Source organism: Rhinolophus ferrumequinum, chromosome 18, assembly GCF_004115265.2.
Source record: "Rhinolophus ferrumequinum isolate MPI-CBG mRhiFer1 chromosome 18, mRhiFer1_v1.p, whole genome shotgun sequence".
Classification (NCBI taxonomy): domain Eukaryota; kingdom Metazoa; phylum Chordata; class Mammalia; order Chiroptera; family Rhinolophidae; genus Rhinolophus; species Rhinolophus ferrumequinum.
In genome coordinates, this window is record NC_046301.1 from 38,527,747 (window position 1) to 38,542,915 (window position 15,169).

Here is a 15,169-nt window from a genome sequence, read left to right on the forward strand (position 1 = left end):
TACAAACACCAGAACTGCAAAAACAAATTTGTCTCATGTTACTACATCCAAATCCTGCAGTTCCTTGATTATTTCTGCTAAATTGGGTTTGATGACTCTGAAGTGCCTGGCAATGAGGGATATTGTAACATTAGCATCAGGAGCACAGTCTCTGAGCAAGAAATGCTTGATTAGACCTGTGGTCCTGTCTTTCTCCCTTGCTAGGTTTGTATTCGCTCACAATTTACTTAAACTTATAGCCCTTAGTTACTTAATATTACATAAAAGTAATATTAAAAATATTATGTAGTATACTGAGAAGTGAATTTATATATTTTAACAGAGGTACTTATCGTAAATGGTGTTGAATACACCGTAGGAAATACATCAGTGTTCAGATAATAAGTACTAAAGGCATAATAAGCCCTTTCGGAGGACTGAGAGCTGGCCTGCAATCCTTGTAAAGCCAAGTCTTATCCTATTGAAGAGAAAGATGTCACATACCTCCTTCTTCAAAGGTACTTGGTGCCTATGATGGACCAAGACAAAATATATTTTGTGACTATGTTTTTAAAAATGGTAAACGTGACCATCCCAAACCACAAAACTGACTATAGCCCTCTTCTTACTAATATGACGGACTGGGGGCTTCCTACAAATTCAGTTTAGCTTTACTACAATGTTTTTACCTGCTAGAACATAATGTTTATAACTACCAATAACATAATAAGTCCACCTCCTCATAGGATTCAATATACAAAAATGTCCTGGTGCCTTGCATAGCCATCAAACCATCTAACACAAGCCAAATCCTATCATAGTCCTGAGCACCCTTTTATGTTACAACCAACACTCATGTGTACTTTGTGGTCATTCTTCTTATTAGAATTCATTACACCCCTCTCTGACTACAGGCGTGATTCTGCAGGTCACTGGCAATAGGGCTGTGAAGAAAACCATGACTTAAGTTTTTGGGATTAAGAGTGAATGAATATTAGTGTCATGACAAAAACTGTAACTGTAAAACAACAAAATAAGTCTTAGAAAAATTGCCTGAACTTGAATGCACATATTAAAATTGACTCAAAATATATAATGATTAAAGGACAAGAATCACAAAGTTTATTTGAAAATCTGTAATTGTAATGAGGTATTTTAACATATCTTCTTAAGAAATGAAAAACATAATATTCGTTACCACATGGCTTAAGAAACAATATTTCTATGAAAAACATGCAGGAGTGTTCATTTGACAAAAAAAATGCACATACTTTTAATCACATACAATCAAACATAATTGAAAGCATATTGAGGGATTACATTTAGCTACAAGTAACAGGAAACACCCACAGGCTTCCTGACAGGAGGAAGGGGCTTATTCTGACATGGAAGCACCTGGTCACAGCAGCCACTGCACGTGCAGCAGAGAAACCAATACCCATGTCCTTCTTTTTGTCAGCACCACGTCATGGTGAATCAGGAAAACAGTCAGTAGCATTTGACAACTTAAGGTGTTCCCTATACAAATTAGACCTTATACAGATACAATCTAGAGACGAGGGAAGTCAGACATAAGTAGGAAAGTCTAAATCAGTTTCCTGTGGACACAAGAGGGCTGACAGAAAACTCCAAACTCTGGTGGATCTTTACTGTGGATCTTGTGAAGACATCAGTGGAAAGCTGCACCTCTCAGAAAATGGGTATCACACAGTTCATGGAGCTTGTGAGGATAATCTTGATTGGAAAATCAACAGATTGAAAAAATGGACTGGAAAATTGTGCCCTTGAATCTCCTATCTATCTGTCTGTCCAAATGGTGGCTGCAAAATCTGACTAACGCTTTCTTGGTTTTTGCCTTCCAAATATAATGCAAGTGAGGCTATTAATGAATTCCAACATGGAACCATAAATGGGATGGATTCTGGAAAATCAACTTCCTAACATTACCCACAGTGGGGTTATGTCAAAGTGTACATTTTCTTGCCCTATTAAAGGTCCCTCTTCTTAAATCTAAGTTAATTCACCAAATAAAGGTCAGAAGAAAGGAACAAAAGCAAAGGCACAAATATAAAAATAATATTCACATGAAACTATATTCTTTCATAAAATTGCCATATATAAAATTTATTCACACTATTTATCAGTATCAAAAATGGAAAAAGACTATACCCCTCACCCCCAAAAAAGAGATTCATCAGAGGGAAAAGTAGAATATATATACTAATCTAGGGTTATAAAAGATTGCCACAGTGATGCTAGGAAAATCCAACTACAAAACTGTTCTTTTTAAATGGCCTCTTAACACAGAACAAATAAAACATTATAAAATATTTTAACCTAATTGCATATAAGAAACACACTTCAAAATGGGAAGAAATGTTATTAAACATTTTAAGGAAAAAGCAATATTAATTGTATATACTATTGTTGAAAGACAAGTCTCAGAATTATCGCACCTGGACATTCATTTCTGAAAATAATTAGTAGAAATCCAAGGTCCAATAATGCACTTTAAGAAAAAAGTTCAACAAACACAATGTATTTACAACTTTAATAAGAACTGTTGCATATTGAAAGTTTTCTGGCCCATTATACATGGATTAATTTCCATCAAGCTTTCTCATGTAACATTTTTCTTTCTTTCCCATGGGAAGTTTCACATGTAAGGATGTGGGCCAATTAAGTCTTTCCCATGCTGTTTACATTCAAGAGGTTTTATCCAGTGAGTACTTTCATGCCTTCAAAAAGAGCTGGGATAACTGAAGCCTTTCCCACATTCTGCACATTTACATGGTTTCTCTCCAGTGTGTACTGTCAGGTGTTTTTGAAAGTTTGTGTGATAAATGAAGGCTTTTCCACATTCCTTACATTCATAGGTTTCTCACCAGTATGAGTTCTTTCATGTATTTGAAGAAACCTGAGATACCTAAATGCTTTACTACATATTTTACATACATAGGGTTTCTCTCCAGTGTGAGTTCTTTCATGTGTTTGAAGATAACTCAGACATCTAAATGCTTTATAACATATTTTACATTCATAGGGTTTCTCTGTAATGTGAGTTCTTTCATGTGTTCGAAGATAACTGGGATATCTGAATGCTTTATTACATATTTTACATTTATAGGGTTTCTCTCCTGTGTGATTTCTTTCATGTATTTGAAGATAACTAGGACACCCAAATGCTTTACTACATATTTTACATTCATAGGGTTTCTCTACACTGTGAGTTCTTTCATGTCTTCGAAGATAACTCAAACATCTAAATGCTTTAATACATATTTTACATTCATAGGGTTTTTCTCCAGTGTGAGTTCTTTCGTGTGTTTGAAGATAACTCGGACATCTAAATGTTTTACTACATATTTTACATCCATAGGGTTTCTCTCCTGTATGATTTCTTTCATGTATTTGAAGATAACTGGGACACCTAAAGGCTTTATGACATATTTTACATTTATATGGTTTCTCTGCAGTGTGAATTCTTTCATGTCTTCGAAGATCACTGAGACACCTGAATGCTTTACTACATATTTGGCATTCATAGGGTTTCTCTCCAGTGTGACTTCTTTCATGTGTTTGAAGACTTTGATAACATCTGAAGGCTTTTCCACATTCCTTACATCCATAGGGTTTCTCTCCAGTATGAGTTCTTTTATGTTTTCGAAGATAATTGAGACAACTAAAGGTTTTAGTACATATTTTACATTCATAGGGTTTCTCTGCAGTGTGAGTTCTTTCATGAATTTGAAGATAACTGGGATACCTGAATGCTTTACTACATATTTTACATTCATAGGGTTTTTCTACAATGTGAGTTCTTTCATGTTTTTGAAGATAACTGAGACAACTAAATGCTTTACTACATTTTTTACATTCATAGGGTTTCTCTCCAGTGTGATTTTTTTCATGTGTTTGAAAACTTTGATAGTATCTGAAGGCTTTTCTACATTTCTTAAGTTCATAGGGTTTCTCTCCACTGTGAGTTATTTCATGCATTCGAAGAGAATTAGGAATACTGAAGGCTTTACCACATTGTTTACACTCATAGGGTTTCTCTCCATTGTGAGTTCTTTCATGTTGTTCAAAATAGTAGAGATAACTAAAGGTGCTCCCACATATGTTACATTTATATGGCTTCTCTCCATGGTTTAGATACTCAGAGGACTTGTATCCAGTGTGACATTTGATGAATCTATCAAGGGATGAATTGGCTTTTCCACATGAACTGAGCTCACAAGGTTTTACTCCAGTAGTTTTCTTCTTCAGATTGAAATTTGAAATAAGGTTGAAGTTTTCTTCACATTGACTATTCTCTTTGCTTTCACAGAGTCTCTCCACCATATGATTTCTTTAAAAAATGAGCAGCGCATTATTAATGATTTCTTCATTAATAATTTTATTTTTTTAATGATTTTTAGGAAAAGTATAGGTATTTTGTCCTATCTAAATTATTGTCTGAAATTAAATATACGGAATGCTCTCTAAGAAGACTTCACCCTTGCTTCTATCAAACTGTCATATTCATATATAGGGTTTATTAATACTGTTTACAAGTGAATAATTTTTCAAAAACTGAGCATGTACGTTACATTTAAGAAAGTATATTTTTAAATTTTCTAAGAAAGACGTTTTAACCAGGGTTTATTAATTTTGTTTGCTTCTTTTCAAAATTTCGTAACAAACTAGAATTCTCACGCAATATACTGCTTTCTATTGTGCGACTCACCTTAATTTTCTCCCCTGGTTTATGTACTGATCTTCAATGTCAGGATCTTCCCAGTTTTTTCCTAAAATGCAGAACCAGAAAAATGATTCCAAAGCATTAGAATTATAGAAAAATTATTAGCTTCTGGATCCATGATTAGTTGTGACCATGCCTAGTTTATTTACCTGCATCCTCCTTTTCCACATCACACATCTTAGAACAATGTTGATGAGCAAGAAACACTAGTTCTCTAATTGACAATTGAAGGAATGTTGTCATCCTTACCTACTGAGGCCAGGTTCCTGAAGGTTTCCCTCATCACATCTTTGTAGAGTTTCTTCTGTGAAGGAACCAGTAAGGCCCACTCCTCCAGGGTGAAGGTCACAAACACATCCTCAAAGACCACAGAGTCCTAAAACATCCCAATATATGTAGAGTAGGATGTGAGAGACTGACAGCACTGGGCATCTAGACTCCACTTGTAGGACTGTCACGTATGATTCTCTCATCTCCAAACATCTCATCTATGACTTGATCATCAAAAACTTACTCTCTGTCCACACTTACTTTCTCATAAATCTAATACCATCATTAACACATGGAAATTACAAATTTTTACTGTTATCACTTTATATCTTATTTATCTCTAGTGTTAGGATCTTGAACTTGTAGAGAAATAACAAAAATGCTATAGGGATGAACATATATTATCATTTTAAGACCACCAATTCCCTATGAAAAACAATTATTTTGTCTTCTCCCTTATTACCCACCATTTATAGCACTCCAGGAGGCAGAGGGTAAAATCTGCATAAAGTTTCAATGAATAAAATATAGTAAAAACATGGAAGCTTTTCCTTCTATTCCCATTGCCAAACATATAAGAGTCCAGGAGGCCTGTGGAAATCAAATTTTCAACAAAGCCAACTGACCATGCTGTCCTTAAGTCCTCCAGGACTTACTCTATCAGTCAGTGACCAGGTACAGATGGCTGAATGAAAATATGCTTGTGGAGAAACATAATATTGATCACAGACTGAGTTCTTCCTTTCTCTCTCTGTCCAACGTAAAGAAGATAGAAAGTTATTTGGAACTTAGACCTGAGATACGAGGAAGAAGACAAGTGAGACCACAAGATCTCTGCACTCACTCATGTGCTCAGGGCTGCTTCCAGTCAAATGTTAATACACATAGTGAGAGAATATGTCAGAAGAGCCCTTTCTGGTAAAATCATAACAGGATACTCTGGGCCTCAATGCTCTTGAGGTACAACAGGTTAAGAGCTGCAGCTTGCAAGGGAGTTCATTGAAGTCCACATGGGTTAATGCTGAGTTTCCCCCGAGTATAGAATATGTAAAGTTTTCAACAGTACTTTCCTCCAAAAGAACACAAAAATTTCCATTCTCAAATTTCAGGAGGAAGTGTTTACCAACAAGTCACTCTAGAGGACCTTGCCAACTGCTGGTGTGGCACTTAGAAAACTTAGGAGCTGTCATTCTCATTTTCACAAATAATAATAATATTAAAACACACACACACACACAAACACAGCCCCACCCCCCAAAGTCCAACAAAACAAACAAAAATAAAACTGAAAAAAACTTGAAATGAACAATTCTTAGATCCGTCAGAGCCTTGGGGTCACAGGGAAAACCAGCACTTCGAAAATAGGGGGAAAAAAAGGAAAAATAAGACAGTACTTTGAAATATGCCCTAAATATTCTATTCTTCACAAGGCCTGCCCTCAAAAAAAAAAATCAATTTTACCAGCGTCCAACGCAAAGATGATGAACAAGAGACAGAACACAATATCCATGAACACTAGGGCAACCCTCTTTAACCCGAGGTTTGAAATACACATAATGGAAATACCTGGGGCAAAAAAGACAGAAAGAAACAGGAGTGATAAGTGAAGGAATGATCATGAAAATGTCCTAATATTAGTAATCGATTGCATACTGTAGATCCAGAAAGCTCAAAAACACAAAATATGAAAAATACCAAAATTGTATATCCAAGTATATCATATTCAAATTGGACAAAAATCAAAGACAAAGAGAATTTATTGAAAGAGGTCAGAGGGTAAAACAGATGTTAGGTATAGAGAAACAAAGATTTGAGTTAAATCAAACTTCATTTCAGAAAAAAACATGCAAGCAAGAACAGAGTGGAGTGAAATATTGAATGTTTTGAAATTAAAGCAACACTCTCATAGAATTCTGTGCCAGACAAAATTATCCTTTAAAAATAAAGGCAAAATAAGAACTTTCTGAGACAAAAATAGAGAAAATTTGTCACTAGAACATCGACTTTGAAATGTTCAAAAATTCATTAGAAAGAATATAAATGATAAAAGTAGAGAATAAGAAAAGGAATAAAGGTAAAACACCTTTTGTATTTCTTATAAAACACATGACACTTTGTTTAAAATAATATTAGCAATGCTGTAATAGTAATATTAGCAAGAATGCTTACGGGTAATTCAAATAAATGACAGCAATGTGACAAGGGACAGTGGGGGGAGACTGAGAATAGTGTGGCATGAGGCACTTGCACAAACAGTGAAGTGATATAGTGCTATTTGACAGAGGATGTGGGTTAGTTGTAAATGTTGAGTTGTAAACTCAAACTCAAGGGCAACAACTAAAAAAGTTCTTTATTAAAATGTGTGACTGATGTGCTAAGAGAGAAATAAAAAATCAGGTGAAATGCTGAACTAAAGCCAAAAGGGCAGAAAAAAAAGGTTTAAGACAAAAAGTAACAAAGAACAAGGGCAAAAAATTGAAAATAGTAAAAAGATTTGGTAAGTTTTAATCTATCAGTATCAATAACCACTTTAATCATCAAAACAACTAAGAGATACAATAGTATCAGGTTTTTAAAAAAATCACACTTTTATATGTTGTCTAAAAGAAATCCACTTTAAAGACACAGATAGAGGAAAGGTAAAGGGATGGAGGAAAAGGTACCATGCCAACAGTAATCAAAGGAAAGCTGGCATAGGTGTATGACTTATGAAGATTTTAAACCAAGGAAAACTCAGAGATAAACGGGTGTGGCAGAATGATAAAGAGGTCCATCCTCCAAAAAGACCTAGCAATCCTTCAGGTGTATGTGCATAGCAATACAGGGGCAAAATATATAAGTTAAGGACTGACAGAATGCAAAGAGAAAGGGATGAATCCACTACTGTGGCTGGAGAATTCAACACCCCCTTATCATGAAATATAAATTCCTATAAAACTGAACAGCACTACGAAATAACTGGATTTAACTGTAATCTGTGAAATACTTCACACAACAACAGAATACACATTCTTCTCAATATGTTCACATAGAATATTCATCAAGACAGAACTAATTCTGAGACATAAAACATACCTAAAAAATTTAAAAGAACAGAAATCATACAAAATATGCTCTTTGACCACACAGAAATTAATCTAGAAATCAGTAACAGGAAGATAGTTGGAAACACCCCCCGAAATACGTGGAGATTTAAAAACACATGGGATCAAAGATGTCTCAAATGAAAAATTATTTTGAATAAAATGAAGACACAACATATCAAAGTTTGTGGGATGCAGCAAATGCAGAGGGAAATTTGACCGTGAACAAATACATTAAAAATAAAACTATAATCAATAATGTAAGCAACTACCTTCAGAAACAATTTAAAAAGAACATATTAAACTGAAAGTAAGCAGAATAAAAGTTAGAAAATATGTTAATATCATTATGGAAAACCAATGGAGAAAAATATTTTAAAGATGCTTCCTTGACAAGATTAATAAAACTGGTAAACATCTAGACAAGATAACTAAGAAAAGAGAGAGAAATTACTACTATCTGAAAGGAAAAAAGGGGGGGAATGAAAAACAGGATTTGATAAAATTGAATATCCACTTATGATAACAAAAAAGTAATAGAGTGGAACTACCACTTCTAGCAAAAGAACATCTTCACGAAACCTGTAACTAAATTCATCACATTTGTTCCTCATGACATGAGTGTCTGTGAAATACCAGAAAGAACCCACAACACAGATAACTCGTGGAATCAGTAAGAAAGCAAAGCAACGATCAAAGATACACAAGTCAATTGCTTTCCCACAGACCCCCACAAATATACTCAACTGATTTTTGAAAAGGAGGAAAGGCAATTCCATGCAAAAAGGAAGTCTTTTAAACAAATAGTGCTCCAAATAATAAATATCCACATGCAAATATATGCATACACAAACAAAATGACTGGCAAGGTCTTACACCTTTCGCAAAATTTAACTCAAAACACATCATAGATCTACAAGTAAAATGCAAAATGAATCAACTCCTCCAAGATAACATACGAGGAAATTTAGATGCAAATGAAACAAGGTATCACTATGCACATATTAAATGGATAAAACTCAGAACACTCAAACACCAAATACTGGTGCAGACGTGAAGCTGCAGGTAACCCTCATTTATTGCTGTGGGAATGGAATCGGGCACGCCCACACTGGAGACCAGAACTTTATTTCAGTACAAAATATATTCTTACTACATATAGTAGGATCCAGCAACCACACTCCTTGGTATAGACCTAAATGAACTGAAACCTTATGTTCACACAAAAACCTGTACATGAATGTTTTTAGGCGCTTTATTCATAATTGGCAAGAATTAGAGTTAAGCAAGATGTTCTTCAAGAGGCAAACAATCAGGGGTAAATCCAAACGACAATCGGTAAATCCATGTGACAAAATACCGTGCAGTGATAAAAAGACATGCGGGATTAAGCCATGAAAACACACGGAGGCCCACATAAGTACATTGCTACGAGAAAGAGGCCAATCTGACAAGGCTACGCACTGTATGATTCCAAGTAACGACCACCTGCAACAGACAAAACCATGAGCCAATAAAAAGATCTTTGCGTTTGAAGGATTTAGGGATTGGAGGGAGGAATGAATGAATAGGTGGAGCACAGATTTCTGTGAAGTAAAACTACAGTACGACTTATAAAAAATGATGGATACACGTTATCATACATTTGCCCAAACCCACAGATCCTATGACACAAAGCCAACGCTAAGGTAAACTGCACTTTACTGCAGCAATATTGGCTCAGCAATTGTAATACATGTACCACAGTCATACAAGATGTAAAAAATAGTGCAAACTGTGTGGATGCACAGGGGTTATGTAGGAACTCTGTACTCTCTGAAACCCAGTTTTTTCTGTAAACCTAAAGCACCTTTTAAAAAACTGAAGTCTACCAAAAACCAAAAGAGATGAAGGCAGACTCACAAAATTCACCTCGATGACTGACTGATGGGTGAAACAGGCCATGTGTCATTCACCCGATCTGAACTTATGTCAATAAGCCAGCCTGGTGCTCTAGGAGCCTGAGAGCAGGAAGGAGGAGAAACTTCCATGGAAGGCCGTGTTGGAGAGCGTGTCATCTATATTCTGAGAAGCGCCATGGTCACTGTCAGTGTCTGGAACTCCAAGTGGATGAGGTGTGTCCTGATATGTAGACTTAGTAATGGACAGACAAGTGTCACCTATATTTATATTCTGGGGAGCTGAGTCAAGAGATTCCCAGAGTTCTTTTACCACAAAGCGGCAACTCTTAGACAACAGTCCAAGAGCCTGTGAACATATGCAGGCGGGGACAACTGTGGGCCAGCAGCACGATGACTGCCTGATGCTGGGTAAGCTGTGTGGCCCTAGGGCTTGGTCCTTCATCAGAAGCGTCCCAATTCAGGGATGAACAGCAGCAACTCTCCACGGAGCTCCATCATGTACGAATGTGCACTGTCCTCCTGAAAGCCTGCGCTGCCCACACTGTGCGTTCAATGAATCCCAGGGAACAGCCCAAGGAACCAAGGAGTCTGGCAGACGGATGACCTCCTCCAGCACCACGGCTTCTTTCAAGGGATGGGAGTTAGGAGGTCATCCCTTCTGCAGGGCATAAGCCTGCGGGAAAAGGATGGCTCCATCGTATCACAAGCAGGTGTCAGCAGCCAAGCTGAGCAGGTGGGAGCTGTTTCCAGGGCCAAAGGCATAACCGGCACCTCGGTAGAAGGTCCCATGCTCAGTGCTTATGGAGCCTCTATCTTCAAGAGGGCCCAGTACGTGGTGGTAACTGCAGCCCTGATGGCACACAGCGTGGGGCCCAGGACAGTCCCTTAATCAGAAGCCTATGGACAACTCAAGGTCCTCCTCCAGGAGGCTCCCATCGCGGCCAACAGGGGTAGAGGCCTCCTCCACGACAACCGGTTGCTGTGCGGAGTCGAAGTACCCTGGGCTTAAGTAGGGTGTGAACTAATCCCTTTGCTGCGCCAAACTGAAACTATGGTGCTGGCCGCTGTAACCCAGGGTTTCGGGGTCTTTGTTGCAACAGGTGCAGGGGCGGCAGCAGCAGCAGCATTACTTAGGGGTCCTGCTGGGCCCTCTGGAATTTCCCTCCCTACCATCTGTAACCATCTCTTCTCTGTCTGAAATAACTGCTCCTGCAGGAGTGACCACGCGATAGGCTCACCTCATTCACAGGGTACAATAATCCTTGTACCCCAAAATCTGCCCCTAATGTCTATGCAAACCCAGCCTAAGTCACACCTTCAAGCTAAATACATAGTAGGGTTCCAGCCAAGACACGAACCTGGGCCCATGGTTAGGAGGGCCCATTCCCATATTCATGCTCTCAAAGGAAAAGGAATCACCAAAACTACCCACTCAGAGTCCTCTGTATATAGACCTCAGGCTGGGAGGGTCCACACTACAGCGCAGGGCAGCACAGCCCACAGGAGGGCTCCCCAGGGAGCAGCAGCTCCCAGTGCAGGAGCCTCCAGGCTTCTCATCAGCCTGACAGGTAAGAAGCAGGAGGGGGAAAGGGAGGGGTGGGGCTTAAGGTGTCAGGAGTCAAACATCAAAAGTGTGGATCCCCACCTACTCAAGACAACAACAAACATGGGTAAGAAAAACAGGCATCTGCACTGGCTTGTTTTTACATAGAGACACACTAACAGGATGATCCAGAGGTGATCGAACCTGGTTATTTGAGGGTGGATGGAGTAAGAGCACAGAAGGGAGGATATGCCGGCAGGGAGTCTGAAGTTAGGCTCTTACCTTAGAAAAAATTTTAACCTTCCCATGCAGGTTTATTTAAAATAAAAAGCGGTTATTTATATATATACCACAATTTCCTATCGTTAATCATTATTTTCAAGTAACTTTTGCTTTTTAAAAATAACGTACCTTTTCTACATAAGAAACCACTCCACAATTTAATCCTTTAAACAACAAATGATATAAAAATGGAGACTATAACAAATTTATAAATCTCTCTCTAACTAAAAGGACAAAAAGCATTATGACAGTTTTCTCTCTACTGTATTTCACAATAAGGATAGTTTCAGGAATGAATAAGATATAATGCATTAGAGGTTTGCAATTTAGCTCTGAAATGGATTAGGAATTTCAAATACTTACATAAGCTTTCATGTGTTTCCTCTTATCATTTAAAATAAATATTCAATTGTGCTTTTTCCTCACTTCTATTAAAATAGTTCACTTACCTAAGGAATAGTATAGCCTTTTATATGTCAAAAAGTTCTCTAGGGAAGGGCACATACAAAACTGACCTAAAAATGGAAAATGCACCTGAGAACTTAAAAACACCCACCTCACATCTTTAGGTTGTCTTGCCAGAATGGACCAAAATTATGTTTATTTCCACAATCACTCTTCCCTTATTCACATCATTTCCCTCAATCAAGTTATATGTTAAAAGCCTAGGTAATAACGAAACAAGAATGAAAGGGCTGCAACAGACAGTGGTTAAAGGAATCCAGTGAAAAGAAATACAAATATTGTAATCAAAACAGATAAGCAGCCTGCTTAGCCACAGTTAAGAAGAAAAACCCACATTCAGAAAGTTAAACACATTCCCAAGTTTAGGGCTTAGACACCCCAGCTTAAGACAGAACCCCTGGAGTGCATCAGTCCCTGGGAAAGGAGCAAGGGACACCAGAGCAGCCCCAGGAATGGACTCTCGGAGCTGCACACACAGTCCCCCCACTTTTGTAAGTATGGAAGCGCTCCCTCCCCCAGGCTTCCATTCTTACAGTGAGGAAACTCTCAGCCTGATTGAATTTAAGTTCTGACCAAAATGAACTCTCCAATTCATAAAATCTTTGTCCATGAGACGGAACACCTGACCACAGATTTTCTCAATGTGCACAGATTACACTCTGAGTGCACCTACACCATGGATGCAAAACTCAAACAAAATGTCAAGGCCTAAGAAATCACAACCTCAGAAAGGACATCACCATCCCTCACCCACATTCACCTGCACCCCAGCTTTCCAGGGCTGCAGTTTCTCTCAGTGTAAAGGCCCGTCCATGGTGGGTGTGAGCAGGTAAGATACCTGCAGGGTAGGCTCCCCAGGAAGAACCGCTGGGCCTTCAAGTACTTCCCTTTTGTAAAAAAATAATAAATGGAGCCACATTAAAATGGAGCCAGAGCTGCCATCTCAGAAAAACTGCCTTGTACGGAGTTATGACTCAAACTTCGGAAAATGAAAACAGGGCAAAAAAACATTTGGACCAGGCCTAAAGCAACACTGTTCCAAAGAACTGTTTGCAAGGACAACAATAAAGCAGTTATTATCTCTACAGGACTGATGACAAAGTGAAAATTAAAAACTTTGTTTAGAATTAGCATCACTATGCTATGTCACCTGCATCAATAAAAATGCTTTCCTTCTACTGATATAATTGCTCCCGTTTTCTCATAAATACCTTTGCTTTTATCTCCTACTTGAAACATTATTTGGGCTTCTTCCTGAATCAACCCTTCCCAAATAGCTATTCTTAGTGATCTCCAATAGATGCTTGTTGCCTCTCACTTTGAAAGGTTTTTGTTGTTGTTTTGTTTCCTAGGTTAGCACTCTATAGGCTCAAAGGAGCCCTGGCTTGAATCATTGACCACAGGCCTCTGCTCCCCAGTAGAGTTGCTTTGGAACATTGTTGATACTTTAAATGATACAAACCCAGTGTTTGAAGAATCCACCCAAATCACTTAAATCCAGTATTTATGTGGAAAGGAAGAATATTGTAAAGATCTTTACTAGCTCAATTAGAAAACCCTAAATATCTACTTTAAAAAAAGATATCAGTTAATTATATTTTCAGGGAAAGAAAGTAATTTGTAAATAATTAATCTTCTTGAACAATTTTGCTCTGCAAGGCTAAGCCCAGGAATTGTATTTTAAAACACCCCAAATAAAACAAACCTCGCAAACATGCTCAAGAAGAAAGACTGAAAGAAGAATTCTATAAAAATGCAATGTAGTACTGCAATACTTTATTTTTTTCTAAATTCACCTTTTTTGTGGCTGTTTAGAAGTGTTTTACATTGTCTTTCAATCTCTACTGATTAAATACATTTTAACCCTATTGAAAAAATGAGATTTAAATAAGTCAATAAATGTTTTCAAGTCACAAACCCAGGGAGGGGCAGTGCTGACAGTACAGATCACCCAGGAAAGTTTCCAAAGAGGAGCCTCCACCCAAAGGACTTCCCATAGGACGTCTGTGCCCAGGGAACGTCTTGGGGGAGAGGAACGGGGATTTCATAAAACGTCTTCCAGGTGGTTATCGTCGTCTTTCTTCTCACTCAAAATATCCATAGACAAATATAAATCTTTAAAAAAGAGCATTGGAAAACGCTGGGGAAAAAAGATAAACAATTAAAATACGTATTGGAACTCTGAAACCACGAGAACAAACATTTGCTATGAATGGGGTGGGGGGGAAGTCGGCTTAGGAATGCCTGCAGGAAACTGGAAATTTAGGGACTTACTGCCAGCCCCCGGTGGAGACAGGTGGAGGTGGGGGTGGGGCAGGAGAGGGTCGTGGATTAGAGACCCTGCTCCTCAAATATTTGGAAAACTCAGGAGAAACCGGGTCCCGTCTGGGGAGAAAGAAGAGACTGGGGACCCCACGCATTACAGCTCCTCCCACGCATGAAGCCCCGCGCCCCAGACACGATTGTTCCCCAATAATCCTCCCCGTGGTCACCGCACCATCTGGGGAGACGCGGGGGTTCGGGCAGAGCTGCCCAGAGAGGCTCCGGGGCCCAAATCGCCGCGCGCAGTGACGGGACAGGACGCCCGGGGTCCGGCTGCCAGTCCAGCCCCCACGCTGCGAGCCGGAGGGGACCGAGGTCCCAGCGACACCCCCGGCGGAGGCGCAATCGGGTGGCGGACTCCGACTTGACAGCGGGGAGGCCCGAGTTCCGCCGTGGCCGGTTCCAACCAGCCTCTTGTCCCGGTCTCCTCACCATAGAGCAGAGCACTCACCATATCTAGGTTTCCTGGGTCTCCCTGAGTCCCTGCTACGATTCCCACGACCAGTGTAGATCACAGCGCGACAGAGGTTGTGACAGAGTCAGCAGGGACCGTTAAGGGCCAGCGACACGCGATCCTGCG

General features: G+C 38.9%; 2 protein-coding genes across 2 annotated transcripts in view; both read right to left on the reverse strand.

Moving 5' to 3' along the window:
• Window positions 1-15,159, reverse strand: part of LOC117037721 (zinc finger protein 14-like) — an 82,621-nt gene extending 67,462 nt beyond the window's left edge. The window contains 1 exon segment of the mRNA XM_033134074.1: window positions 15,041-15,159. Within this exon segment, the coding sequence (XP_032989965.1) occupies window positions 15,041-15,043 (3 nt within the window). The 5' untranslated portion in view covers window positions 15,044-15,159.
• On the reverse strand, window positions 1,222-15,169 carry LOC117037722 (zinc finger protein 709-like). Its single transcript, XM_033134075.1, is given in 4 exon segments — window positions 1,222-2,856; window positions 2,859-4,330; window positions 4,709-4,769; window positions 15,041-15,169. Coding segments are annotated over 2 exon segments (1,686 nt in total). The 5' UTR covers window positions 4,324-4,330; window positions 4,709-4,769; window positions 15,041-15,169; the 3' UTR covers window positions 1,222-2,635.